Source organism: Columba livia, chromosome 19 (assembly GCF_036013475.1).
Source record: "Columba livia isolate bColLiv1 breed racing homer chromosome 19, bColLiv1.pat.W.v2, whole genome shotgun sequence".
NCBI classification, from domain to species: Eukaryota; Metazoa; Chordata; class Aves; order Columbiformes; family Columbidae; genus Columba; species Columba livia.
Window position 1 is genome coordinate 11,242,456 of NC_088620.1, and position 26,789 is coordinate 11,269,244.

A 26,789-nucleotide genomic window follows, 5' to 3' on the forward strand; every position below is an offset into this window, starting at 1 on the left:
ACCACCATCATGTTCTTTTGTGGATTACAGAGATACGTGGGACAGCTGTTTATGGGTCACCGCCATGGGAAGGGAAGTTGCTACTGGCCAGATGGTTCAAAATTCACAGGAGGTCTTTATCTTGGCCATGTAGAAGGCTATGGGACCCTGGAATGGAACGATGGCAGAAAATTTCAGGTAACTGGAAAAATGCTGTGCTAATACTGTGATTTCCTTGCCTTTCAAAGTCAGCGTAGGTACAGGAGAATGTGAGTGTGGGTGTTTTTCAAGCAGCTCCCATGGTGTTTTGGTTCTTTAGAGTAAAACTCTTGTACTTTAATTTCCAGTGAGTTAGGGTGCTATTCACAAAGGCTTAGTTTCTGCTGTACTCAACTTTTGCATGGGGAAATATGGCAGGAGATTATCATAGTATTATAGAATCATTTAGGTTAGAAAAAGCCCCTAAGATCATCAAGTCCAACTGTAAACTTGACATTGCCACCACTAAACCATGTCCCTGAGAACCACATCTACACACCTTTTGAAGCCCTCCAGGGCTGGTGACTCCAGCACTGCCCTGGGCAGCCTGTTCCAAGGCCCCACAGCCCTTTGGGGAAGAAATTGTTCCCCACATCCAACCTCAACCTCCCCTGGCGCAGCTTGGGCTGTTTCCTCTTGTTCCGTCGTTCGTTTCTAGAGAAAAGAGACTGACACCCACCTCGTTACAACCTCTTTTAAGGTCGATGTAGAGAGTGATAACATCTCACCTCAGGTATTAAACAGAAGTGGCCCCGATACTGAGTCTTGGGGACACCGCTTGTAACCGTGTGCCAACTGGATTAGACTCCATTTACCACAACCCTTTGGGCCCGGTAATCCAGACAGGTTTTTACCCAGCAAACACTGCGTGCATCCAAGCCATGAGCAGCAAGGAAATGGTGTAAAATCTTCACTAAAATCTAGGTAGACAACATCCACAGCCTTTCCTTCATCCACTAGGGAAGTCATCTTACCATGGAAGGAGATCGTGTTAGTCAAGCAGGACCTGCCTTTCACAAACCCATGCTGGCTGGGCCTGATCGCTGGGTTGTGCTGTGTGTGCCTCGGGATGGGACTCGAGATGATCTGTTCCACGACCTTCCCCAGCACCGAGCTCAGACCAACAGGCCTGGAATGCCCTGGATCCTCCTTCCAGCTCTATGCTGTGACACCATCTGTCCAGAACGAAAAATATGATGCCTGGAAAAGTTTCTCCTGGTATCGGATGTATAAGATTCAAGTATTTATTCTTCATCTTTGATGAAGAGCTTATTAGTTAGACAGTACTCTCAAGAGTCATGTTAGGATGCCAGCAATATGAAACTGGAAGAATATTTAATTTATTAAAGAAACTGTGGAGATAGACAGAAATCTGAAGTGTCTGGGTAGCTAGTTGTCTGTTTTATGTCATGTTGAGACCTGATGTTGCTTGTAGAAGCCAGAAATGTTATTTTCTAAGAGCTTGCAGTCCTTCTTTGTTTCCTTAGAAGGTATATTTGAAAAGTCCCAAGCACAGGGGCACACTGCCCACCCCTTCCTACCGATCCCTGGGTACCTCTGCAATTCAGAGAGTATACAAAGAAACAACGTAAGAGTCTTTGCATTGAGGAGGTGATCTACAAGAACGTAACATTCTTGCTGAACGCTGATAACGTGGCACTAATTATGGATTTAGGAGAGCTTTAATTTGAGTATATGATGTATAATCTAAAGCTAGGGGAAAAATAGAGAAGGTCCAGATCATAATCATGCTCAGAATTTTATTCTTGCCAGTGGTTGTGCTTTTCTCCTTCTCCTTTGTAGCTAAACAGCTCAATGTGAAGTTGCTAATTTTTGCTTCAAATAGCTGGTTTGAGGTTGTGATAGCTCCTTGTGGACCTGTATTGAATCAAATGTGTGATCCAGATATGCATGAGCCAGCTTAGATTTGGTAATGCTCATGCCTTACCTACCGAACTAGATACCCTTGTAGGAAGACCCAATCTCCTGTCCTATAGAGCTTTATTTGATACTGAGACTCTTCTGTTGGCATGTCATGTTTGCAACACTATAGATACCCTAAATATTGTTACCATTGTAAGAAAAGAAATAACTATCATTTCCAGAATCTGTGTTTGTGCAGTTGTTTGTCAGACGTGTTTGTTTTGTTAGGCAAGAAAATCTAACTAAAAATCTGCCCTGGCCGCAGCATGGCTCAATGATCTGCCATGGTTTAGCCCAGCCAGCAACTAAAACCATGTGCTGGTGGCTCATCCCTCCCCCTGCCCCAGGGGATGGGGAAGAGAATCGGGAAACAGAGGCAAAACTTGTGGGTTGGCATAAAACCAGTTTAACAGAAAGCAAAAGGGAAAAGATAAACAATAACAATCACAACAATGAAAGAATATACAAAAGGAGGGATACACAATGTAGTTGCTTACCACATGGCAGCACTGGTGCACAGTCTGTCTCCGAGTAGTGATCCCTCTGGCAGCGATCATGAACTGACTGCAGCTTGTGCTTGAACGCGCATTTGCTGAACCCGACCCTGTCCCAGAACAACAGAGATTTGTCACCAGCCTCAGACCGAACACAGTTGTGCTGCACTGCCCATCCTGGAGCACAAAAACTGCCCCAGCCCAGAACAGTGGCCGAGCAATGAGCTCCCTGCCAGCTCCCCCGCTCCGCACTGAGCACGATGTCCTGTGGTGTTGAATAGCCCTTTGGCTACTTTGGGTCCAGTGTCCTGGCTGTGCCCCCTCCAGCTTCCTGTGAAGATTAACTCTATCCCATCTGACCCAGCACAAATCTAAAACTGGTCCAATAATAAAATAAAATCTTCCTTGTGCCCTGAAACCATCAGGAAGTTTCATCTAAGCATTACATCCCACTGCAGTTAAGTTCAGGGCCTTCCACTGTTCTTGTTTGCTATTAAATGGACCAAAGTGAATGTGAAGGGTTTGCTGTTCAGTTTGGCTTCAGCTGTTGGTGCTCTCAGTAGGAATTGGACCAGTAAGGCCAGAACCAGCCAGATTAAATAGAAACCAGGCTTTAACTGCACAAACTGTTTGATCTCTGATTGATACTAATGAGTGTACTTGTTTCTTAAGGGGCTGTACAAATCCGATGAGCGATTTGGACCGGGGATTGAGAGCTATCCCGATGGCTGTCAGGACGTTGGCTTGTGGCTCAGGGATCATTTAATTAAACTATGTACTGAAGTACCTGGTCATTTTTCTCTCTTGGATTATCCAGCACACCACAGATACATTGATGACAATTCTGAAAAGAAGCATATTTCAGTTGAGGAAGACCTGTTTCTCCGTAGCTATAAACATCTCCCTTTTGATGATAAGGATATTTTTCCTGAAGGAGTCTTTGCATATTCTCGTAACACAGATCATCTCACTTTGACTCACTCCTTCTTGGAAGAGTGTGATGCTCGATATTTTCGGAACACCCCAAAGCTGCCTGAGGAAGACCCTTGGCCTGTTGCAAATGTGACCCCTCTACTGGTTAGGATGCAAGTGCATGTTTATAAGCACAGGTAACTATTGATGATTTTTTTATTATGTATGGGTTTTTAGAAATTTTTGTCTATGGATGTTCATTATTTTTAAATTTACGTTGCAGGATAAAAGCTGCACTCCAGATTGTTTTTTATGGTTTTACATTTACAAGTTGCCAATAAGGATTTTTTTAAAAAGTAAAAAGCAACATATTAATCTCTCAGTTCACCAATGTTATGCCTTTAAGTTAAACATCAGCTTTATCCTGGTTATACCTATAAAAATAGTCTCATTACTCATTAGCATGTCAGAGTTTTTGGAAGTCCAGTTTTGAGAGGAGTTGGGAGGTGAGGGCTGGAGGGGCCTTTCTGACCTTCCCTATTCTGAGGGTGGAGTGTCTTGCGTAGAGGTAGAAATATGGAGAAACATAGTACCAGATTGTCAAAAGCTCTGAAAATATGGCCAATGATACCTTTTTTGGTTGTCTTGACTCTTGTTCTCCTTCAAGGCCATGCAAAACAGACTGCAGCAAATCTACAGCCTGTAGAAGTGCCAGCTGCACGGCAGTTTTTGTGTAGCTTAGTCCTTGTATGTGGAGCTGCTCTTTGGGCCCACAGAGTATTTCCTCGTTCGCTTTTTTGATAGGAACACAAGCTACATAGACATATTTTATAGTCATATTTAAAGCAGATGATGTAAACTAGATCATAAACAGATGTCATGAGCGTGCATGATAAATTGGTTCATAGAAACACGTGGTAGTTAAATTTTGTCATTTTAGTAGGTGTCTGATGGCCGGGCAATGCGTTAATTGCTGTGTAGCCAACACCTCTGTGCTGCTTCCAGCCTCCCAGACACTGGTTTGCCTTTCTGCCATTGATGTAAGCAACTTACACTGTCTGAAATAGTTCTTAAAATTATAGCTGGCTTTATTTTCCCATCTTGCTAACCGACATATTTTATTCTTGATCTGTTTTTTCTTTAGCTTCTGTAGTGGTCTGAGAGTACCTGGCTGCTTAAACGTGCCATATGTTTTTCTCCTTTCGAGGTGCTGTCAAGTGGAGTTCACTTCAAATGTCAACCTCATTCTCAGTGGGGTCCGCGGTACTTACGGGCCTCCAGGCCCCAAGGAACTCGCCTCAGAGCAACTAATTAAGAAGGCGGCAAGAGGAGACTATGAAGGGGTCTGTGCGATTCTGAGGAACGGGCTTGTTCACCCAGACATCGCTGACAAACACGGATACACAGCACTTGCTGCTGCTGCTGTAAGACTCTTGACTCTTTACCACACTATGAGAAAACTCCTGGTATGGTAGGCTGGGTTAAATTTTTGTCCTTTCATTATATAGTATGAAAGCATTGTTCAGTAAACAGGAAAACCAGAAAAGCGATGTGGCATGAGTAGTATCTGTAATGACTGGTATCCTGCCAAACCTCGAAGTAAATAAATAACCTAAAAGAAACTGTTCAGTAAATATTAGAGATTATTTCAAGTGTCAGGTTTAATTTCAGGTTATGATTATGCAGCGGACTAGACCTGTGTTCTCAGATGTGACTGGGCCTTTATTATTGTTTTCTTCTAGTCGACATCAGAGTCAGACAGAATTGTTTTGGTTTTGCTGGAAAGTGGCAGTGGCCAGAAACTGCGTGCATGGATTCCATTTCTGCCCAACTCCCCTTTTCCTTCACACCCTTTTCTGCTGCCTCAGTACTCAGCATTCATTGTAGCTGGCCAGCAAAACCTAGATGCTAGTTTAGAGCACTGATTTTCTCCTGTAGCCATCTCAGTCTGTTTGCCTGTTTGCTTCAATTACACGGTTACACAACATTTAATGTAAGAGTGTAAAATCAGCACAAACCCCAACAAAGTCTGTAACTCCAGAGTTTGCCTTAAGGCTCCGATGTAGGTTTACTATTCAGACTCCATTTGGCCCTTGAAACTGCTTGTACGTAGGGGGCTTTGGTGAACAAATTCTGTCAGATTACTGCTCCATAGCAAAGAGAACCAGCAGAGCGAGGGTGCTGGGTTAATCATAGCGACACAAAAATCCAGAGTGCATAAGGGTTAAAAAAGATTGAGCTGCCTCTTCTCACACACGAGGATACTGATTGAAGCTGAGTAAAAGCTTAACATTAACAGATTCTTTGATAAGAAAAGCTATCCAAAAGAAAATACCTTCTGTAGCCATCTCAGTCACATTGGTCTCTTTTTGTGCATGAATCTGCACTGAATTCCTGTGAAATCCAGCTGAAAAATGCATGTTTTGAGCCCTGTAAGACATGGTTCAGTATTGTGTTTCTATTTTGTGGGAAATATAAATTGGAATTAGCTAACCAGCGTAGAGCATCACCACTTTAAAACTGTGTTGTCAACTCTTTCCATGTCAAAAGCTGGAAATGTCTGCTTATATGCGCAATATGTTTTTCCCCTCTGCAGGTTCACTGCCACAATGACATTGTCAATCTTCTTCTTGATAGTGGAGCTGATGTGAATAAGTGCAGTGATGAAGGATTATCTGCTCTCTCCATGTGCTTTATTCTTTTTTATCCAGAAGAGTCTTTTAAGGGTAATATCGCTGAGAGGAACTTGCACAGCTACAAGGTTCATTTACTTATAATCTAAAATGACAGAATCATAATATATTGTTTCCTGTAAACCGTAAACTTGCTTTTTAAATTTACTGTGTATACTCCCTAGTAAAAGTCAGAATTTTTGTATATGTTGCACTCTGAGGATGCAGAATAATCTGTACTCTCCCTGCTGACTTCCAGCTCAAAGGACCAGGCTCTGAATTTCCTGTACAGGAGCAAGATAAACATTTTGTAGTACAGACCTGGGAATGGGAAAGAAAATTAAAGCAAGAGTATCAGAAATCATCAAGCAGCATGTGAACACTGATAAAAAATGGGTCTGGGCAGGAACTGTGTGGTCTCTGAAATGTTTTGGTGGAGTCTAGAAATGGAACGGAACTGCTGAGACTGTCACATGAGGCTGGACAGATTGTGGCCCATGCCTTGAAGAAACTTGTTGGAAATTAAGTACCAAATCATCCTTGATTGCTCTGAAGTTGCTGTTTGAGTTCCAGGAGCGTGTTCAGTTGGTCACCCATTGCTAAAGTTGCGAGGCTTTTATGTGAAAGGGAGATGGAGGTGCTCCAAAGTACACCGAAAATCAATGTGGAGCTATTGCCTCTCACGTTGTTGGTAATATGAGGTAACTGGGAGTAGAGAGAGGATCTTCCTGCATTGGTTTGTGTCCGTCACAGTCTCTGAAATTCCACAAGGTAAACGTACGTCACTTTCACTTTGAATACGCATCTGGATTTGGAAACATCTGCTTCGTAATCCTAGTTCCAGATTCTTGTGCAAACTAATGCAGGTTGAAAATCTGTCTTGTTTTATTTCAGCATTTCAGCATTCAGTATACTGGAAGAATCTTTTAACTGTTCTAAACGCGTTTTAGACACCATGGAAACTGAAGAAGAAAAATATTCCATTATTTTAAGAGGGTTTTTTAAACAAACAAACAAACAAAAACCAACCTTAGTTACAATTACTAAGTTACAAGAATAACTAAGTTACGAGAACTTAGTTACAATTTATTTCTAAATGATTTCCCTACCAGTTGTTAACAAAATTCCATCATCATTATGAGCTGTACTGTTTTACTGTTCTGATGTATTAATATGCTGAGTTGTGCTTTGGAAAAAGATTTTTAAAAAGTTTTTGTAACCTCTTTCTTTTTTTTCAAATCTTTAAGCGGAAGGAACAATCAGAATCCTCTGAAACAGTCAGTGTGGCTGAAGGCACGATCTCAGAGTAAGTTCATGCACTACAAATGGGAGACCAACTCTCAGAAACCTTTTTGAACACAGAAAGTAACAGTATTTCACAGAAATGTGCATCCACTGCAGGGAAAGATTCATCTGTTTGTTTAACTGGGCAAATCTTGTTTTCATGTCAGTAGAAGCCGCTCACTGTTTATACACTCAAACGTCATTCATGGCAGCGGTGGCAGAGATTGCAGCTGAAAAATGTATTTCAAGCAAAGGACGCGATGCTTGAACAAGACAAGATTCTTGTTAGCGGAGTGTGAAACGCTGCTCGGTGTGCAATGGACACTGCAGCGTAGTGTAGACGTGAGGAAGGGGAACACTTTAGCTTTATTTCTTGAAGTCTTGACTCATATGAACTTGCTCATTGTTTTCTGCCGCTGTCCGTTCAGTGCCAACTGAAATGTAGTCCAGCTGGTTTGCCTTCATGGATCTTTGGAAAGAAAGTTTTGCTTTTTGCTTTGTTTACAGACCAGTCAGCAAAGATGTCAGAATTTCTGTGTTCGGTTTTATGGAGTGCGGGTCATTTCTATATCTTAAAACTCCTAAACTGGAAAATTCTGGTTGGCCTTCTGCCCTTAAACCATTACATTTCACTTCGGTGACACAACCTCCCACCTCCTGTTGTCTGAAATGTTGTGGTATTGCGTGCTGTTCATTGGAGTGTAAAGATCCATTAAAATAGGGTTTGTAGGTAAAGCTGAGTTAACACAATGCCTGTGTATGGGGATATAGCGGAAGATTTGGCGAGGAGGTTAGTTAAATGTAAATACGCTCAAGTGACTTGCACCTGTCTGTAGAAAAAGCACATATATCACACTAATTGTTTTACTGGCCTTGTGTGCTTGATGAGTAGAACCTGTGTTAGATAACATAGTCCTGTGAGAAACCCTAGGCACCTTATCACTATGTCTGAGATTCCTGCTTTGTTGTGAGAAAGAGCGGGAGGCTGTGCCTGCCTGAAGCCGTGAAATACAGGCGAGCTCAGCAGGCCCAGTGACCTTCCAGCAAGGCTGGGAGACCAGCGCCTGCGTCCCCACTGCTGTCACCTCTGCCTGGGAGCTCAGGTGCAGCTTCGGAGATCCCCCAGTAGAGAGGGAACTAAAATAAAATTGGCTCTTTGCAATGCATTCGTGGCCTCTGGCTCTTCTTGCAACGTGCCTGCATATGTGTACACAGCCTGAAAAGATGAGTCTAGGCTGAGAACACATTGCGATAGTTTTTGGGTGATTTCCAAGTGCTCTTTGCCTCTTGTGTTTGTTTTTGTTTGTGTTTGGTGGGGGTTTTGGTGGTTTTGGTTTTTTTGCTCATCTGTTTTTGTTGTTTGTTGTTGTTGTTTTGGGGGGGAGTGTGTTGTTTTGTGTGTGTCAGACTGTTTTTGGGATCTGTGTGGATAGTTTGCCTCCATGGAAATGCAGATGATACTGTTCTAGTCTGGCATAGCTCCTGTTCCAGCGCTTGTTTAAAGGAAACGTGGTACCTTTGTTTTCTTGAGATGGATGCAGGAGGTATGATTGAGGAAAGAACCTTCAAGGAGTCTTTGAAGGAAGGAGGAGTCAGTTTCTTTCATTGAGCAAGTCTAAGACTAGATTTTTATACGTGAGTGACTCGTGGAGGCGCAGAGAACCTCGCCTGGCTTTGTCTGTTTCCGCACAAGGGCTTTTCATGACCACAGGGCCTGCTGATACACTGCTGGGATACGCGGCTGTTCTGTCCCCTCTCCGGGTCATCCCGTTGTTGCCTGGGGACTGTAGGGCAGTAGTGATGTGTCCTGAGGCTGCTGTGTCTTCCGTCTGCTAAGTTACAGTTTTCATGTCTATAACCTGGGGGGTCATTTCAGTCCACAAGCTGTTAGAGTGTTCTTGGAAGGTGCTAATAAGTTACTCTGGTATTTTCCATGTCATTCTAGATGACAGAAGAGATGGGAAACAATCCAACTGCTGCTTCGCCGAGGTGCAGATCCCAACGCGTCCTGGGTCCCACCACACCTTCTGTTCTTTGCTGTTAAAGCTGCAGATGCAGAAGCAGTGAAACTCCTCTTGGAAAGGGGAGCCAGGAGTGATGTGCGGCTGCCATCCAAGGTTTTACTCGATTATAATTCATAACATGGGATTCTAGATGTGTACTGCAGCTTCAGTGCCCTACTGTAAAATATACTGCTTGTCAGAATCAGCTTTAGAATGGCCAGAAAGCTGTTTAAAGCAATTATCCAGTTCAAAGATATTTTTTTTTTTTAATAGAAAGGAGTCAAAGCTCCTTACTCTCCAAGTATTTGTTTCTCATTATGTTTCATAGCTGCCAGGCTTGTGAGTGGCTGGGGAATAGTTGTGAAGCTGCTCCTCAGATTGGTACTAGCTGTTGTAGTGTCTGGGACCTTTAGTGTCCTACAGTCCTGTAACTCTAGGCTCTGTGTTTATGGTGGCTGTTTGTGGGACACAGCATGCAGGAAGAGTGAGCTTGGACTATTCGTTGAAAAAATATGTCACACTGTTTAAGTGCCACTTGTGATAAGCAGGAGTCTTAATGCAGTGTTTGTGTTTTCAGTTAGGGGGGTTAACTCCTCTCCACATAGCCGCCTCAATTCCTGGGCAGGAAGGGGTCCAGATAACACAGCACCTCCTGCATTCTGCCCCGGATCCTAATGCGAGGGCAGAAGATGGAAATGAGATATACGGCCCAGACAAGGTATGTTGGTTTTTGAGCTCATCTTCCTTCAGCTATTGAAATTCAGATTGCACAGGACCCAAGCAGGGAGCTGAGATTCCTGCCTGCTTGATTGCACAGCGAAATCTCTGTATCGCACCAAAAGAACTTAAAAAAAAAAAATAAAAAAGAAAAAGCCACTTGAGGTCTATAGTATTGGCTTGTAGTAAACATATGTTCTGATGCTCCAGAGCGTTTTGCTATAATGCTTTTTATATGGCAGAGTTTAGAAGTCTCTTGTGTGTAGTCCGGTGCAAATGCCTGAAGATACGACTGCAGGAACAGGTCTGTCTGTGACGGGATTTGCTTGTTTCATCTCTGTGGAGCTGGCCTAATATTTCTTTTTTTTTTTTTTCCTTATTTCTCTTTTCTCTGAACCCAGGCTTTCTCGGCCAGGTTCCTGCAGCACTTGCTGTGCCTCCAGGTTGCAGAAGGACAAGCTCTAGATCTTTTGTTCGTGTATCACCTTTGAATTAGAGTTACCATTTTTTAATGATAATTCTCTACTGATGATGGAGCTATACCAGCAATACCTACTTTTTCTGGCATTTGTTACCTAAGAAATTAAGTTGCATTAGCAAGATCATGTAGTCACAGAACAGCTGAAAGATTGGAAGGGACATCTGAAGGTTGTGCAGTACAATGGCCCTGCCCAGAGCAGGATCAATTCTAGCAGGTTGCTCAGGATCTAGTCCACTTGAGTGTTGAGTAACTCCAAGGGTAGAGACCCCACAACTTCTCTGGACAATGTGTTCCAGTGGCAACGCTTCTCCTAATGCAGCCCATGCTGGCCTTCTTTGCTGCGAAGTTGCACAGGTGCTTTATGCTCAACTTGTCCACCAGGACTTCCTCTAGAAGGTTTTTTCCATCTGGTTGGCCACCAACAGGTACTGGTGCCTGGAGTTATTCCTCCCTAGGTGCAGTGGAGTAATACAACAATTTCCTTTTGTTGAATTTAATAAGAATCCTCTCTGCCCTGTTCTTCAGCCTGCCCAGGTCCCTCTGAAAAGCAACACAACTGTATGGTGCATTAAACCCCTCTTACCAGTTTTGTATCATCTGTGTACTTGCTGAGGGTGCACTCTGTCCTAGCACTGAGGTCAGTAAACACCATGATAAATAGTATTGGCGCCTGTATCTGCCCTGAGGTACAGCACAGCTGGATTGTGTGCTGCTGATCATCCACCTCACTGCCCAGTTGTCTAGTCCATACTTCTTCAGCTTGTCCATGAGGATATTATGGGAGACAGTGTTGAAAGCCTTGCTAAAGTCAAGGTAAAAAAACAGTCACTGCTTTTCCATCTTTCACTAAGCTGGTCATCTTATTTTAGAAGGCTTTCATGCTTGTCAGGCATGGAATCATAGAATCATTTTGGTTGGAAGAGACATTTAAGATCATTGAGTCCAACCATAACCTGACTCTGGCACTAAACCAGGTTCCTAAGAGCCTCGTCTGTACATCTTTTAGACACCTCCAGGGATGGTGACTCCACCACTGCCCTGGGCAGCCTGTTCCAATGCCGAACAACCCTTTCCGTGAAGAAAATTTTCCTCATATATAATACAATCTGAACCTTCCCTGGTGCAACTGGAGGCCATTTCCTCTCATCCCATCACTTGCTACTTGGGAGGAGAGACCAACACCCTCCATGCTCCAAGCTCCTTTCAGGCAGTTCAGAGATCAGAAGGTCTCCCCTCAGCTCCTGTTCTCCAGCTGAACCCCCCAGGTCCCTCAGCCGCTCCATCACACTTGTGCTCCAGACCCCTCACCAGCTCTGTTCCCTTCTCTGAACTCTCTCCGTACCTCAATGTCTTTCCTATAGCGAGGGGCCCAAAACTTAACACAGTATTCAAGGTGAGGCCTCACCAGCACCGAGTAAAAGGGGATGATCACTTCCCTAGTCCTGCTGGCCACAGTGTTCCTGGTACCAGCCAGGATGCTCTCAGCCTTCTTGGCCACCTGGGCACACGCTTGCTCATGTTCAGCCACTGCCACCAACACCCCCAGGTCCTTTTCCACCGGGCACTTTCCAGCTGCTCTTCCCCAGCCTGCAGTGTTCATGGGGTTGTTGTGACCCAGGTGCGGTACCCGGCACTTGGCCTTGTGGAACCTCAGACAACTGGCCTCAGCCCAGCGATCCAGCTGGTCCAGACCCCTCTGTATGGCCTTCCCACCCTCCAGCAGATCAACACACCCACCCAACTTGGTGCCCTCTCCAAACTTACTGAGGGTGCACTCGATCCCCTCATCCAGATCATTGATAAAGAGACTAAAACTGGCCCCAGTACTGAGGCCTGGGGAACAAAACGTGTGACTGGCCCCCAACTGGACTGGACTCCATTCACCACAACTCTTTGGGCCCGGCCATCCCTGCATGAGTTCTCCTTTGCAAATACACACTGACTGCTTCCAGTCACCTTCTTACTGTAGTGTGGTTGAAGGTGGCTTCTTAGAGATTTTTCCATCAGTTTCCCATAGGCTGAGCTTGTTCTTCCCTGGTTCTTCCTTCTGTTTTGCCAGAAATGCAAAGTTCTTCAGATACCTCCCCTGCTTGCCATGACCATTCAGAGGTAACCAGAGTGGCCTGCACTGGCATTGGCAGCTCCTTGTCATCCCAACAGGTCCCAGTCACTTAAAAAAGGAGTTGGCTTATGTGACTAGACTGATAAAATTTGTTATGACAAGGAGGGAGGTGAACGTTTGCATGATGGGGATTGAGATGGTTTTGTCAGTTTGTGTTTTAGTACTTTCTCCTTAAGTAGTAAACAGGATAACTTAATAGCTGTTTATCAACACTACTTAATTACAGAATGCCCGGTCACAGTGTAGGCAAGATTTACTTTCCCAAATATCACTTTTGGTTTATGTATTGATCTGGTGGCCCTATGTTCGTAGACCTTAAGCGAATGACGTGAATGAGCTTGACTCAAGGCAGCCCCTTTGTACCTGAAAGCTGCTGCTTCTCTGCTACTCCCTACACTGTGTGATTTGGCCCAGTAAAAGTTATTAACATCTGTCTCTCAAATTTGTCTTCCCTAGACTTCTCCAGTGGTTTTAGTGGTTTTACTAAACTGTGCATTGCAAAAGCAGTCTAGCAGATGAGACCTGAATGTAGAGAACAAAGTAGAAAAAGGGTGGCTGCATTTTTTTGTGGGGCTGAACAAGTCTTGTTCGTGATTGAGATCCAGACCAATGCATGACCAGGCAGGTTTGTTTTCTCTTAACTTGTCATTAAGCCATGTTGTAATGCGCACATCATTTCACTTTGATTCCTCAGCCTCAAGCCAGAGAAGCCAACTTGACAGGTGGTGTCACTTTGCAACTGAAAAATGAAGCAGGACCACCACGGGAGTACTTTTCCTCCTATAGTGGTCCTGTCCCTGAAGAAGGTGGAAGGAGTGCATTGCACATTGCTTGTGAAAGAGAGGACAACAGTGAGGTAAAATCACAGCACCTGAGGCTTTGCTCATAGACAGGAGTTCTAAGCTAATCTCAAATGACATAATTTGGCAGTGAAGACATTTCATCGCTGTGTATGGAGTTGGTTGAATACCAGAAATAGAATTATTTTCTACTGAATTATTAGCATTGTACTGCTTAATGAGCTATTAGAACTTGAGGAAAAATGAATCCTTGGAGTTCTGCTTGATAAGAGAAACTCCTTTAGTCAAGTTTCCATTGGTTAATTGGCCCTTAATCATTCACAAGGCAAATTTGAAGTTGTACAGTCTCAGTCTCAGAATGCACTGACCTCTGTGCATTTGATTTTGTACTATAGTAAGACTCTTCTAGATTCGGGATGAATACAGTTGGAGAAACGTATTTGAAAGAACAGACCTACCCGTTCCCTCTGGTGGCAGGATTAGTGAGATTTGATGACCTGGTTGCGAAGAGGTTTAGTGTGTAACACCACTGTGCTTGGCATTCTCAGTCATGAGAAAGTGGTTGTATATTTTTACTCTAACGTCATAGTTTGGGTGAAAGGTTTGAATGTGGTTTATGCTTCTCATTGTATTGATTAAAATATTATAATTATATTTAATATTAAAAACTTGACTTTATTATTATCTAATTCCAACTTTTTCCATCACACTTCCCTACAAAGCATGCCAGAGATGTCATCCACCTCCTTTTAATGCATCAGGCAAATCCAAACACCTTATGGAGTGGCCATTCACCACTTTCCTTAGCAATTGCCAGTGGGAATGACTTGGTGAGCATCTTTAAGCACTTTCATGTTTTCGGGTGTACTTGTCCGCTCAGGTCTGCTCCTCTGATGACAGCCAAACTGCATAATGAGTAGTGCTTGCAATCTTACGTTTTCAGTAAAAATAATAAAGTTATTCTCTTTCAAACCTATGGATGTTTCATGAGCTGGACTAGAGGAATCCTAAAGGACTATAGTATGAAGTAACCAGAAATATGTGGTTAGAACTCAGGAGGGACTAGCACTTGGAGAACTGTGTTCATTTTATGAATCACAAGAATATTCTTACAGGCTGCCTCCCTGCCCAGAGCTAACCAACCAAACACTAGAACACTTGCTTCTGGGTGTCAGACAAAAGTGTAGCCATTGATGGTAAGTATGTTGCTCTATGAAAAGCTTAATGACCAGTCTTAGGAAGCATTTGGCTGTAATGAGGTTCAGCCCTCCACAGATGCAGTTCACGCAGTAGAATTCGGTGGGTGAAGCTGGCGTCTGTCTCCCCGAGCAGGGAAAGGACAGGACGCCCTCCTGCCCACACTGGGCCCATACGGGCAGGTCCACAGCAGCCAGCGTGGGGCAGGAGCAAGTACGCAGCCAAAGCGGGTGCTGAGGCACACGTGTGCTCTGCACAGAGCTCCGTGTGTCCCGGCTCCTCTCACCTTCTTTGTGGAGAGCAAAGCAACAGAATGATGTTGGGAGTGGCCCCTGGCTCCCGCGGGGCTCAGCTCTTGTGCAGCCAGCGCTCAGGGCCACGGCAAAAACACCTGTAAGGGGGCAAGCGGGACCGGCTGTAGTTCAGCTGAAAGGGTCAGGGTAGGGTGTGATTTCTGCTTCCCTGTTGACTTTTCTCTGGCACAAAAGCACACAAATAATCCAGAGAAGCATTCTGCTGGAAACACAGCCATGAGCAAGGCTAGGGTGAAACCTTTTTCGGTATTTTTGATGAAATCAACGTTCTACCTTTTGATCTACCACTACAAAATTTATACTTTGCATAGGATAAGTGGAAGGACAAAACAGAAAATATATATGATGTGGTTGTGATTCTTTTAATTATATTCCTTTCACTGGAAGGGTATGAAATACCTGTAAAAATAAAACTGGATGCAATATAATATGAAGCTAGAGTGGGGACTATGGAAGGGGTTATAATACCCCTATTTGTCAAAAAATAAGACAGGGTCTTGTATTGATTTTTGCTCCAAGAGATGCATTAGGGCTTATTTTCAGGGGATGTCTTCTTTTCCATGAACAACAATCTACATTTATTCTTGAACAAATAATCAACATTTATTCAAATATAGTCATATCATCACATTCTGGAACTCTCCAAACCCTGAATTCCATAATGAATTTCTTGTGACTCTGTTTCGTTTAGAACCATTGGCCCAAATCTCTCACGTCTATCAATAGTGGTTTCCCTAACCACCCTGCTCATAGCGCATTGACAGCGCAACTGTCGTGATTTTATCCCATGAGCTTCACCCTGGTCACCACCTCTCGCAGTCCGGCTTCACAGAGTTTCCACGCTGATTTCCCTCCATTCTATTTTCAATGTAGTCAATAATTTCCATGGTCCTTGAAGAGCTTGTTTATTGCAATATCAGGAGACTGAAGATGGGCAGTCATTCCCGCGGGAACCTTTATTTGGCTGTTTTTCTCTTTTGAAGAAGTTATTTGTGTCCTCAGCTGTCCGTGCTGGCTGGATTCCAGACTAGCAGAGCTCTTCGGCCACCTTGCAAAACAAGCAGCAGCATTAAATCAACCCGGTTCCTTATAACTGCTTGTGTGCACCTTTTTCAGTTTCAAGAATATAAATGCCTGAAACACTTTCAACTTGTCCTTCTTGCTCTCAGTAATGATGAGAGGTGGGGCTTTATTTCCGTCCAGATGAATTGCCAAAATACAAGTAACACGTGCACTTTCATAACCAGGGGAGGGAATGTAGACTGAGGAGGCACCCGGCTGGCCGACTGTCGTGCGAGATCCTTGGCCCATAAACTCTGCAGTTGCATCCCCAGCAATCCTGGTGGAAGGTTGGTATTTAGAAAAGCCGATGCCATCAACAACGAACTTGAATGCAAGTGCACGTTTAGTAACTTCAGCATCTTCCAGCTTAGACAGTGTTGCTGATCGGCTTAGAGACAGTTCCCATTGCTGGAGGGACCGTCCGGCCAGTGCTGCGATGCTTTGAGTTCTTATGGGGATATTTCTAACTGTGGCGCCATTGCAAAGACAAATTCTTGCGCGTCAGCCCTGCACACAGCCAAAGCCTTTGCCAATCTGGGTGTGTTGGCGCTCGCCAGCCTGTATTGTTTTGGTTCTTGTGGCATCTTCTGAGTGCGATTCTTTTGGGGGTGTCTGTTTTTCTTGGTGAAGGTCTGTCTGTCCTGCTGCATTCTATTGCCAATTAATTTTACTTTTTTACATGTGTAGCTACCTGGACACTATTTAAATTGACTTTTTTTATGAAATGTAACCAGGGCTTATTTTTTGAGTAGGGCTTGTGTTTCGAACATCCTCAACAATCTCAAAAAATCAGACCAGGGCTTCTTTTCGGTGTAGGTCTCATTTTCAGGGAAAAAGGGTAGAGATGGCTACAGCTGTATACAACATAAAATAGATTCTGTATCAAGTGTTTGAACCCGAACCTTTTTCCTTACACTGTCTTCATAATTTTTAAGACAGTTTTGGTATTTTTCCGGGCAAAGGGTTTCAATGTCATGTTTTTGAATGAAATCAAAAGTCCCACATCCAACAACTTCTCCTGCTTCTCCCACTTTCTCAGAGGCTCATGTCTGATGAAGTAATGATCTAATAAACTCTAAGTGATCAACCTATCTAATAATTATCTTTATGCAAGAGCATTTTTTAAAATACACTTTATGAACCAGAGGAGGTGATTTTCATACTTCTCTCTCACGTCTTTGATGCTGCTCACACCAAACGAAGTGAAAGCTGCTGTCTGGTGGTTTAAGCTTTTGTGTGCTGCTGAATGATGACAAACACCAGCAGATACCCCATGTGTGCTGTGCGAAAACCGTGAAGCTTTTGGTTCTTGGCTGATCTGGAACAGGATCTCACTTTCACGCTGTAGAACTGTCAATAGCGGCTTCTCCAGTCAGAAATGAGTCACATTGCGTGTGCACATTTGCAGGCGGTGGTCGAGCTCCTCGAACACGGGGCTGACCCCAACCTGCCGTTGAGCAGAGCGGTGGGAAGTGCCCTGTGTGCGGCCGTGAGCACAGCGTACGAACAGCAGAGAACAGCAGCGCAGAGGATCGCCTTGGTGAGACTACTTCTGGGGCTTGATGGGGTTTTTTAAGCTTCAGGAAAACAGTGATTTTTGTCAGTGCACTGAATCCCAGTTCTCTTTAATGAGTAAGCCGTTTTTTTTCCTAGAACAATGAATTTGTGTCTGTTCCTAATGCTGTTTGTTTCTGTCCTGAGGAGCAGAGGTTTCATATGGAAATTCATTTTAATGTTTGAGTAAAGAGGATGATAACCTCCGTGTCTAGAAGAAGAAAAACTACATTAAAGTCAGATGGAATGTTTGTAGTGCCCACAACCCCGTCAAATCTGACTGTTGCTTTGTTTAAAAACTCAATCAGCATCCACGTGAAGAGAAACACTCTGTGTTTGGTTGTTGCTGTGGAGTGGTCGATGACAATGCACTTTCTCCTCTCTGGTGAGGCCAGTGGCCGTGTTTGGCCCGTGCAATCCGGTTTCTGTCCTCAGCCCGGGCTGATCTCGGGGGTCAGGACGCTGCAGCTGAGGCTCTGGCGTGGAGCCGGTTCCCCCGCTGGGTTCTGTTCTCCCCCTTCCTCACTAGTTGTCGCGGCTTCATTTGTCACTGCAGGATTGGGAGATGTCTCGAAACAAAAAACAACTGCCTGCAAGAAGGTTTTACCTAAAAAAGAGATATGACAATTTGTCAACAGCCGTAAAGGGACAAAGAAACGTGTGGTTCAGTGCGCAGAACAGTCTCACAAATAGAGATGAGGCTCTGATGCCCGGTCCTGTCTCTTTAGCTCTGGTGTGATCACAGTTTTTTTGGGAAGGTTTTCTTTTTACTTGGATGTACAATGATTTGCTTTCTGCAGGTTGATAAACTGCTTGAAGCTGGCGCCAATATCCTTGCACCGGTTCCTCTTCGGGAAGGACAGACCAAAGCTGTGGGAACAGCTGTTGACTATGCCTATTTTAAATATTATCAGGTATGACTTCAGCAAGTACTGTGCATTCGCATCCATTCAAATACATGGCCTGTTGTGTCCTGATTAATTGTCTAAAGCCTTCTGCAGAGGCTTTCATGGAAATTTGCTTTTTCCCTTCATTTGTTGTGAGACTTGGTTCAGCACCAGGAGCAGCGTTAATCACTTAAGTCTGAACACCTCTAGCAGTTTTGCCTGTGAAGACAATCCTTCCTGTCTCACATTATAGAAAGATTCCATCCATCATTGGATTGGAAAGAGTTAACCGTAATCTCAAACCCAGGCATTAAAGCCAAAAGTCACGTGTGTTTCTGTGAGGCTGTAATCAAATCAGGTGAAGTTATTATGGCTTGTGTGGTATGTTGTAAGCGATGACAGGACACTATTGATCAAACTTGAAAATAATGGATTTTCTAAATAAAATATATATTTAAGTAAACATGTATAAAAATATTAATTATATAATATATGCTATACATTGTACATAAAATAACTAATATATATATATTTACTAAATAAATAAATGGACTTACTAAAGTCGTCCTTAATCACTTGTTAATGCCTTAGAAAAAGAATCTTACTATGAAGTATAACTAATAAATTTCTATTTTTTTTTCTGGATATGTTAGTTTAAAAAACGTTTTAAAGGCCTGGGATTGTGTGACACTTCTAATCAGAACTAACATAAGGTCGTTTTTAATAGCTGGCTTATTAACAAGAAGGCTTACATGGTAAGCAGATCGCTTACCTCTGGAGTACGAACAGTTGTTCTGAAAAGGACAAAAGTAGCGGTGCACCCTGTTCATGGAGCGGCCTGGCGAGAGCTGAGGGGGGTTTGCATCTCACACCGATCTTCTGCGTAGACATTAAATTGCAATTTCTTTGCTTGCAACCACAGCTGATCGTCAAACAGGAAAAGAATTAAATTAAGCTATTTATAGCTGTAATCACAGCTCAGACTTGACCACCATACTTACCTTCCTGCCTTGCTCCGGACTCTTGCTTGTGCTCTCCTTCCTGGCACTTGCTACAGGGTAGTGGTTTGGGCATTGAGGGCCAGAGCCTGCACAATCCATGCCCTCTGGCTGCTCATTCCAATAAATTCTGTGGTGCTTCCTGAGGTGCTGGGGAGGAGCTCTGCACAACGAGGGCAGCATCCCCAGGAGACTTTCAAGGCCAGGCTGGGCGGGGCTCTGAGCAACCCGATCTAGTTGAGATGTCCCTGCCCATTGCAGGGGTTGGACTAGATGACCTTTAAAGGTCTCTTCCAACCCAAAATGTTCTATGGGTCCCCCTTGAACAAACACTTGAAAATTGTTTAGTTGTTGACCGCTCAACAAACTGATAAATGGAACAACTTGAATGTCGGACGTGGACACGTCCTGTGCCCAGTGTCACTGACTGAGCTCCACGCCAGGACCCAGCAGGGATGATGCTGTGCTTTTAGAACAGCTTGGCTTTAACTCGGAAGTACTTGTGTGTTAGTGCCCCCATGCACCGGGGGATTAACTCCTGGCATGTTGCAGGATACGAGAATTGCTCACACACCGTACCACGTACTGTCAGCATCTGAGCAGGAGGTTCTTCAAACACGCCGATCGCTGCTGGAACACATTACAGTGAAGCTCCGTGAGTGTGTCATCCTGAAAGAGAAAGAGTGGGATCAAGAAAAGTTGAGAAGATCCAAGAAATGTGAGTTCAAGTTTCAGAATAGCTCGAGATTAAGTGTACCATCACCTGCTGTGAAGGGGCATTTATTGTTGTCATTCCAGTGTTACTGTCTGAAAAGGTTACTCCTGATAAAATTGGCTCCTACATATGTGGTAGGGGATGCAGAGGTTCTGCAGACATTAACAAGACATTGTGAAGAAAATCTGAGATCAGTGCCTGTCAGCTGCTTCCTGGTAAATCCTTGCGCAAGATCCATTACCATGTGTTAAACAGCGATTGAGGAGCTCGCTCCTCTTTCTTTACATCTTTGTGTTGGGTGTGGGTAGCAGGACATCTATCAGGACTGTGGCCATCTAGTGTATTTTAATTCCTTATGGCAACTTACTCCCATTGTATAATATCAATGCTCTTCTGCTATTAGAGTAGCAACAATGAATACACAAATTAAGATGATTTGAGTTACATTCTCAGTGGCGTTCAAATCTGTGATGGAATCAGGCTCAGCATCCAAGCGCCCGAATACCACACTTTGGGGCAGAAGGTGTTTCACTTGGGAAGTGAACCCTGAATATAAGATCGTTACCCTTGCAGTTCGACATCACCAGTGACTCTGCGGCTTGGCAGGAGCAGGAAGTAAATTGTCTGTATAATTCCTTTCTCTTGGCTGTGATGTAGCAACTTGTCTCCTTTTTCCTTGGCTTCTGAAGCTTGTTGGTGGAAGACGCATTTTATTCTGTAGATTCAAATGTTACACGGTGGACAGAGCCAAGCAGACTTTTAATGAAGGAGGAGAATACTGATTTTTGTTTTCCCTCTGCCCTCTCGTGCTGGTGTAGTGGATTCAGCTGTTCACACACGTGTTTCAAAGAAGAAAGGAGGCAGCCTTTGTGTGGAAGAAGTGAGGTAGGGCAAAGATACTGCACCATGCATTGTCTGTTCTTAGTCAAAAATACTATGCCCTGTTGTTTTTTTGTTTTTTTCTTTTTCCTCATTGTAACTATTGTCACTGTGCCTTTGTCTCCTTTCTCATTTTCCTCTCTCATCTATGCAGACTCACCAGCTGCAGTTTGCTTCTTTCTCTGCTCTGATCACATCGCTCCTTTCCAGCTCCGCACTTTGCCGTGAGAGCCTGCACAATATTCAGTCTTCCTGTGGGACGCAGTGTGTCCTTGTGCTTTAAACCAATTAATGACATCAGTAGCTTTGAGTAGCGTGCAAATGATGAGAAATAGACCCACACAAATTTTGTGGCTTACAATTCTCCAGAAACTGCAGGAACAACTTGTACAATTTGGGTGTTATTCTTGGAACTGTGTATTAACAAAAGTTCCAATAATAACGGAATACTTGTCTCAAGGATACTGAGCTCTGTATCAGTTTCTCGTCCTGCGGGATGCTCACAGGCTTCTGAACTTGGTCTCAGTGTTCGACTGCAGAGGAACTAACACAGGTGTCGGGAACTGGGGCACGTTTGAAGACGGTAATTTTGAGGTAGCATTTTTGCTGAATTGAGATGGATCAATAATAGCATAAGATGCAGAAATAGCCAGAAGAACAGAAAGTGAACTAAAATAAAACCTGGATGGTTAAAGTCACGCACAAAGATTTTACAAATAGAACTCAGGGATGATGCAGAGAGACTGATGAAACCTTGGTGAAACTTGACAGCTATTGGGAAAGGATTTGTAAATGCTTTTTAAAAGGCTGTAAATGCACAGCCCAGCTTGCACTTCACTCTGACATTGAGTTTCCCAGACCTGCTGGACACGTCAGCCCAAGCACTGGGTTTGACGTTCCAGCTTTGGAATAACTGTTGCAGTGCAGTGGTCTGTGGGTGTCCCTGTTTGTCTCTGCAGGATTCCAGGGGGTTCTGTGGGGGCTTTTTTAGGTTCACCAGCATGGCTTTGTTGTCTCTGGCCGTATGTAGTCTGGTCTGCCTCTCAGTTTGAAAGGGCCACGTCCAGACCCAGCGTCAGGAGCGCACTGAAGCACGGCGAGCGTCGCTGCTCGGTGTCAGCGCGGGGCTGTTGGTTTGGCTGTGTTCCTCACTAGGACACTTGGCTTTTCCGGGGCTGTTTCTGGGGCTGGTTTAGCAGCGGGTGTGCAGCCCGTTCCTCACGGACTCCTGTGCTAAACTACAGCATCCTGTTTCTTTATTGTTGAATATTATTTATATATTGTAACCATTTTGATTTAGTTTTACCGTGATCTGCAAACATGCTTGAGGAAAACCCTAAACAAACAGTAATGTGCTTTCATTTTACAACCACCTTTGCTCTAGACTACCATTCTTCAAGTACTGCTACCAGTGTGGCCGCTCGGTCGGTGTTCAGCTGTTGCCGTGCACGCGTTGTCACGAAGTCTTCACCTGCAGTGAGACCTGCAGAAGGAACGCCTGGAGCCAGCGGCACAGGCAGGAGTGCTCGGGGTCGCTGGGTAAGTCCCGTGTGGTTCCTGTGTGGGTGCAGTGGTTCGTGTCTGTGCACTGACCTGATGTGTCTTCCGTGTAACAGACCAGTAAAAGGTGTTTTATGGAGGAATATAAATGAAAAGGTTGATTTCATTCACTCGAATAGCTGTGTTTTTTGTAAACCCACCAGCTTTAGGAGAGATGCTACTGTGTCGTTACTCTCAGTTTCAAGGGAGAAGAATCTCTGGGGTGAATACAGGTCAAAGGAAACACGCCTAGTTACCATCGACATCAATAGATGACATTGCAGGGCGAAGGATCACAAGAGATCGCAGAAGCTAGGCAGAGTGGAGTTTTCTGTACAAACTCCTTAATCACCTCTGTGTGTATATTAGAAGATAAATCAATGAGATTTCTGACTTTTATGCATTAAATTGTTGATAACACACTACTGTGATTCTTGGAAACCACACTTGTGCTGCTAAAAATGAAGCCACATTACACACACAACACACTACATAGCAGAAGACTAGTGTGGTAGAAATTATACAGTTTTAATTCTATAACAGATTGAATGAGAAATCTGTCCCATGTGGAGAGGGGTGCAGAACTGCTGAAAAGCACAGGCTGCCTGGAGCTTTTAAATTGGAATACATGTAAAACCTTGTGTGTTGGGGACAGTGAGGTCTCTCCCACTGGAGACAAGTTATATCAAGCATACGTGCTGACCGGTAGGGGCTCTGAATAGAATCACGCTACTTAGAATAGAATAGAATAGAATAGAATAGAATAGAATACAATACAATACAATACAATACAATACAATACAATACAATACAATAGTACTAGAAATAAAACTACAAGGACAAATGGTTGGTAATATGGCAGCTGTACACTGGAAGACTTAAACATGCAAAAATTACATTCATTCAGAATGCAGCATTTTACTATCTTGTCTTTAAAAAGACAGGGTAGGGATGCAGGTGGGTTATACTAGGGTACTAATTAGTAATTACTTAAGTCACTGCTTATTTTGGTAGCAATTCCTTTCCTGTATGGCAAACGCCAAATTTCATTCAATTCAGATTCAGTGAATTAAATTCAGAACAAGTGTGAATGTCTTTCTGTAGATACATTTTTTCTCAGCAATGAAGACATTTCTTTTTAAGTAGTGTCTTCTTTTCCAGTTAGTTTTGAGGTAGAAAGGTGCTTTGGTGGTTTTTGTTGTAGCTTGGTTGGTTCGTTTTGTCTTTTCTCTGCCATGTTTATTGTTAATTTAAAAGGACCCGAAAACCCCTGACTCAGACCAGCTGGAGCAACTCGGTCTGTTGCTCTGGGAGCCTCTGGTGCCCTCTGCCCTGTTTCCTCATTCCTGTGCTTTTCACTCTATGGAAATGCAATTAACATTTATTTCGTAGCTTATGAGCAAAACTCTCCATGTTTGAGCCCTGGTGGGATTAATAAATTCTCAGACATGTTTACTAGAAGAAACAAGTGTCATTTGCACTCCCGTGTGTGGTCATTGTTCGTTAGGAGGTTCATAGTTGAGCCATAACTACCTGAGAGTCGTGTCTGGTGAGGCTGTATTTGATAAACTGTGTCAAAATGGGAACTTTCTCAAGTCTTGTACTGGCTTCCAGTTCATTATTCCAGAGAAAGCAAAGGTCACCCACAGAAATATGGGCATGTTTGTTGTTCCTTTTATTTTATTTTGTTTTCCAGAGCAGCGTACAAGTCAAGCAGCTCCGGAAGCGAGCAGGGCAGGATTGAAAAAGAATGTCACTGGCAAAAAGGGGGAAAAGGGAAGAGAAGGAAAAGAGGACAGAAGAGGTGGAACAAAGAGTAAAGCTGGGACTGGAGGAAGAGAGCGGCACAGGAAGAACAACTGACTTGTTTCATGTTGCTCCTGCTGTTGTGAGGACAGGTTTTAATACCGCTGCACTTTGTGTGTTGTACTCCACTTCTGCTGAAGTTAAGTGATCTGATGTGTTTTGAGAAACTAAACCCAAAGCATCTCCCTAAGATACCATGTGGCTCGAGGATGATAATGCCATCAAAAAGTAGTGTGTGTTACGTATTTAAGTAAATGTCTTCAATTAGAAGTACAGTGAACCTCAGATTGATTTTAATTGTATAATGCTACATATATGTTTTAAAAAGCAATATTGCCCATTATTAAACTTCATTACGACTATTCCCTCCTGTGGGAAACACAGGGCCTGTTTGGCAACTGGACTTGCTCTCTAGGGAGTTATTTTGCTTCATGGGGGGCTCAGATCTGGGATCCTGGGGAGAGTTTGCTGAGGACTGTTCAACCCTTAGACTGTTACCCCTTGATTTAGCCCACATGGGCACTGACAATCCTGCCAGGAAAGTCTCCGAGCATATAAAATGTGACCATGTGGCTCTGGGGGTGAGAGTCAAGGTCAAGGGGGCCCAGATGGTTTTCTCCTTGATCCAAGTGGAAAGGCTTAAGGAGGAGTGGCTGGGTCTTGAAGTTCAGCACCTTGTTGTGCAGCTGTGTCACTGACCATGGTTTGACTTTAAAACCGCAGGACCACACAGGGGGTCAAGGACCGGTGGGGAGGGGTGGAATCCATCTGACAAAGTCACCAGCTGGCCAGCTTGAGGAGACTAAGAATAATAGGAGGGAAATGATGGCCCACATTCACGTGAGAAAGTGGTGGACTGGCCTGGTAAGCAAAGGTGTAGATTGATGCGGTTGAGAGTCCTCCAGGTGAACAGAGCGAGCGGAATGGGGCCCACCTGTCAGCAACGTGCTGAGAGGACACCAGGGGTAGCTCGTCTTGAGAAACCAGCGCGACTGTTACACCCCGTGGAACCCCCGCCCACAGCAAAAGCCACACGCTCCCCCAGCGGGACGGGGCAGGATCGGGAAACTAAAGGCAACCTGGGCTGAGGTAAGAACAGTTCAATGGAACAGCGGAAAAAGAAACAAAGCAAACCAAACCAAACCCACCAAACAAAAAACCCCACCACAGTAACAACAACAATGATGAAAGAATAGACAAAGCAATGGATATACAGCACAACCTCTTGAAGAGAAGCTGCCAAATTCATGTATACTATGATTAAAAAACGTACCCATCATTAACCAATTGATACGAGATCAATGCTTTCTGACCACCTGCAAAACGAGGGGATATTTTTCAAGTTTTAGATCCTTCTGCAAGACAAGAGGGAGACAGAAGATTAAGTGACTCATTGTTTAGAAGCAGAGTGCTTAGTTTGTATTTAACTAATAATTAATAGACGTATTTTAAGAAAAAACAACTATAACTAACATCATCAATTATTTCTTAGTATAGATGTATGTCAAATTTTTCAAAAATTGTAATGCATATGTAATAATTATGTGAATATAAGCAATACAAGAGCATCCAGTCGCTGGAGCACTGATGGAGGATGATCCCCAGCGCTGACAAAATAAAGAACGCTGCTTCACAGTGTAACTGACTCTGCTGTTCAGTCTATTTCTTCGTTTTGCTCTCCCCACGTGGCGATCCTGCCGCTGCCTCCTCCAGAGCTGCAGGTGGATTCCTGCCTGCGGCCTGTGCTGGAACCAGCACCAAACCACACGGGCCAGAGAGGAGCGAGAGCGTCCGGACTCCCCTGCTCCGAGAGAGCCCCCCCGGGCAGCCCCAGCACCGGCACGACCCACGACCCACTCAGGTACCGAACGGCCCTCGGCTAGTTCTGGGGCTGCTGTTGCGGCTGCGTCACCCCAAGGTGCTTGTGGAAATGAACCCTCTCGGGTGACCCAGCAGAATTCTGAACAGCCAGATCCTCGTTTTTGAGTCACAACCGTCATGTTTAGGGCACAACACTACTCAATTTTTATTGTCCTCTAAATTTTTGCATTGCACGTACCGTATTTTACCTGTATGTTCGGCACATTTTTAGAGTGCACGTCCCATTTTCACCTGTATATTCACCACATTTTTAGCAGTGCATGTACCGTATTTTACCTGTATATTCACCACATTTTTAGTGGTGCACGTCCCATATTTTACCTGTATATTCACCACATTTTTAGCAGTGCATTTACCGTATTTTACTTCTGTAGTAAACAGATTTTTTGTGGTGCAGCTAGCGTATTTTACCTGTGTATTCTTAAAGGCACAAAACCCTATTTAAGGGTCCCAGAGCCTCAATTTTGAGCCTAAATAGTCACTTTCAGAGTCCAATTTTTAATTGACACTTAGATGGCCGAGGGTTGACAT

General features: G+C 44.0%; 1 protein-coding gene across 1 annotated transcript in view; it reads left to right on the top strand.

The window, feature by feature from the left end:
* The window catches only part of LOC102084347 (ankyrin repeat and MYND domain-containing protein 1), a 34,707-nt gene extending 9,013 nt beyond the window's left edge, over window positions 1-25,694 (top strand). Inside the window, 15 exon segments of the mRNA XM_065036249.1 lie at window positions 31-177; window positions 3,108-3,544; window positions 4,555-4,771; window positions 5,944-6,108; window positions 7,267-7,325; window positions 9,249-9,420; window positions 9,884-10,024; window positions 13,321-13,482; window positions 14,149-14,256; window positions 17,408-17,539; window positions 18,354-18,467; window positions 19,991-20,156; window positions 20,972-21,038; window positions 22,417-22,571; window positions 24,268-25,694. Of these exon segments, the coding sequence (XP_064892321.1) occupies window positions 31-177; window positions 3,108-3,544; window positions 4,555-4,771; window positions 5,944-6,108; window positions 7,267-7,325; window positions 9,249-9,420; window positions 9,884-10,024; window positions 13,321-13,482; window positions 14,149-14,256; window positions 17,408-17,539; window positions 18,354-18,467; window positions 19,991-20,156; window positions 20,972-21,038; window positions 22,417-22,571; window positions 24,268-24,434 (2,409 nt within the window). The 3' untranslated portion in view covers window positions 24,435-25,694.
* The last annotated feature ends 1,095 nt before the right edge of the window (window positions 25,695-26,789 follow it).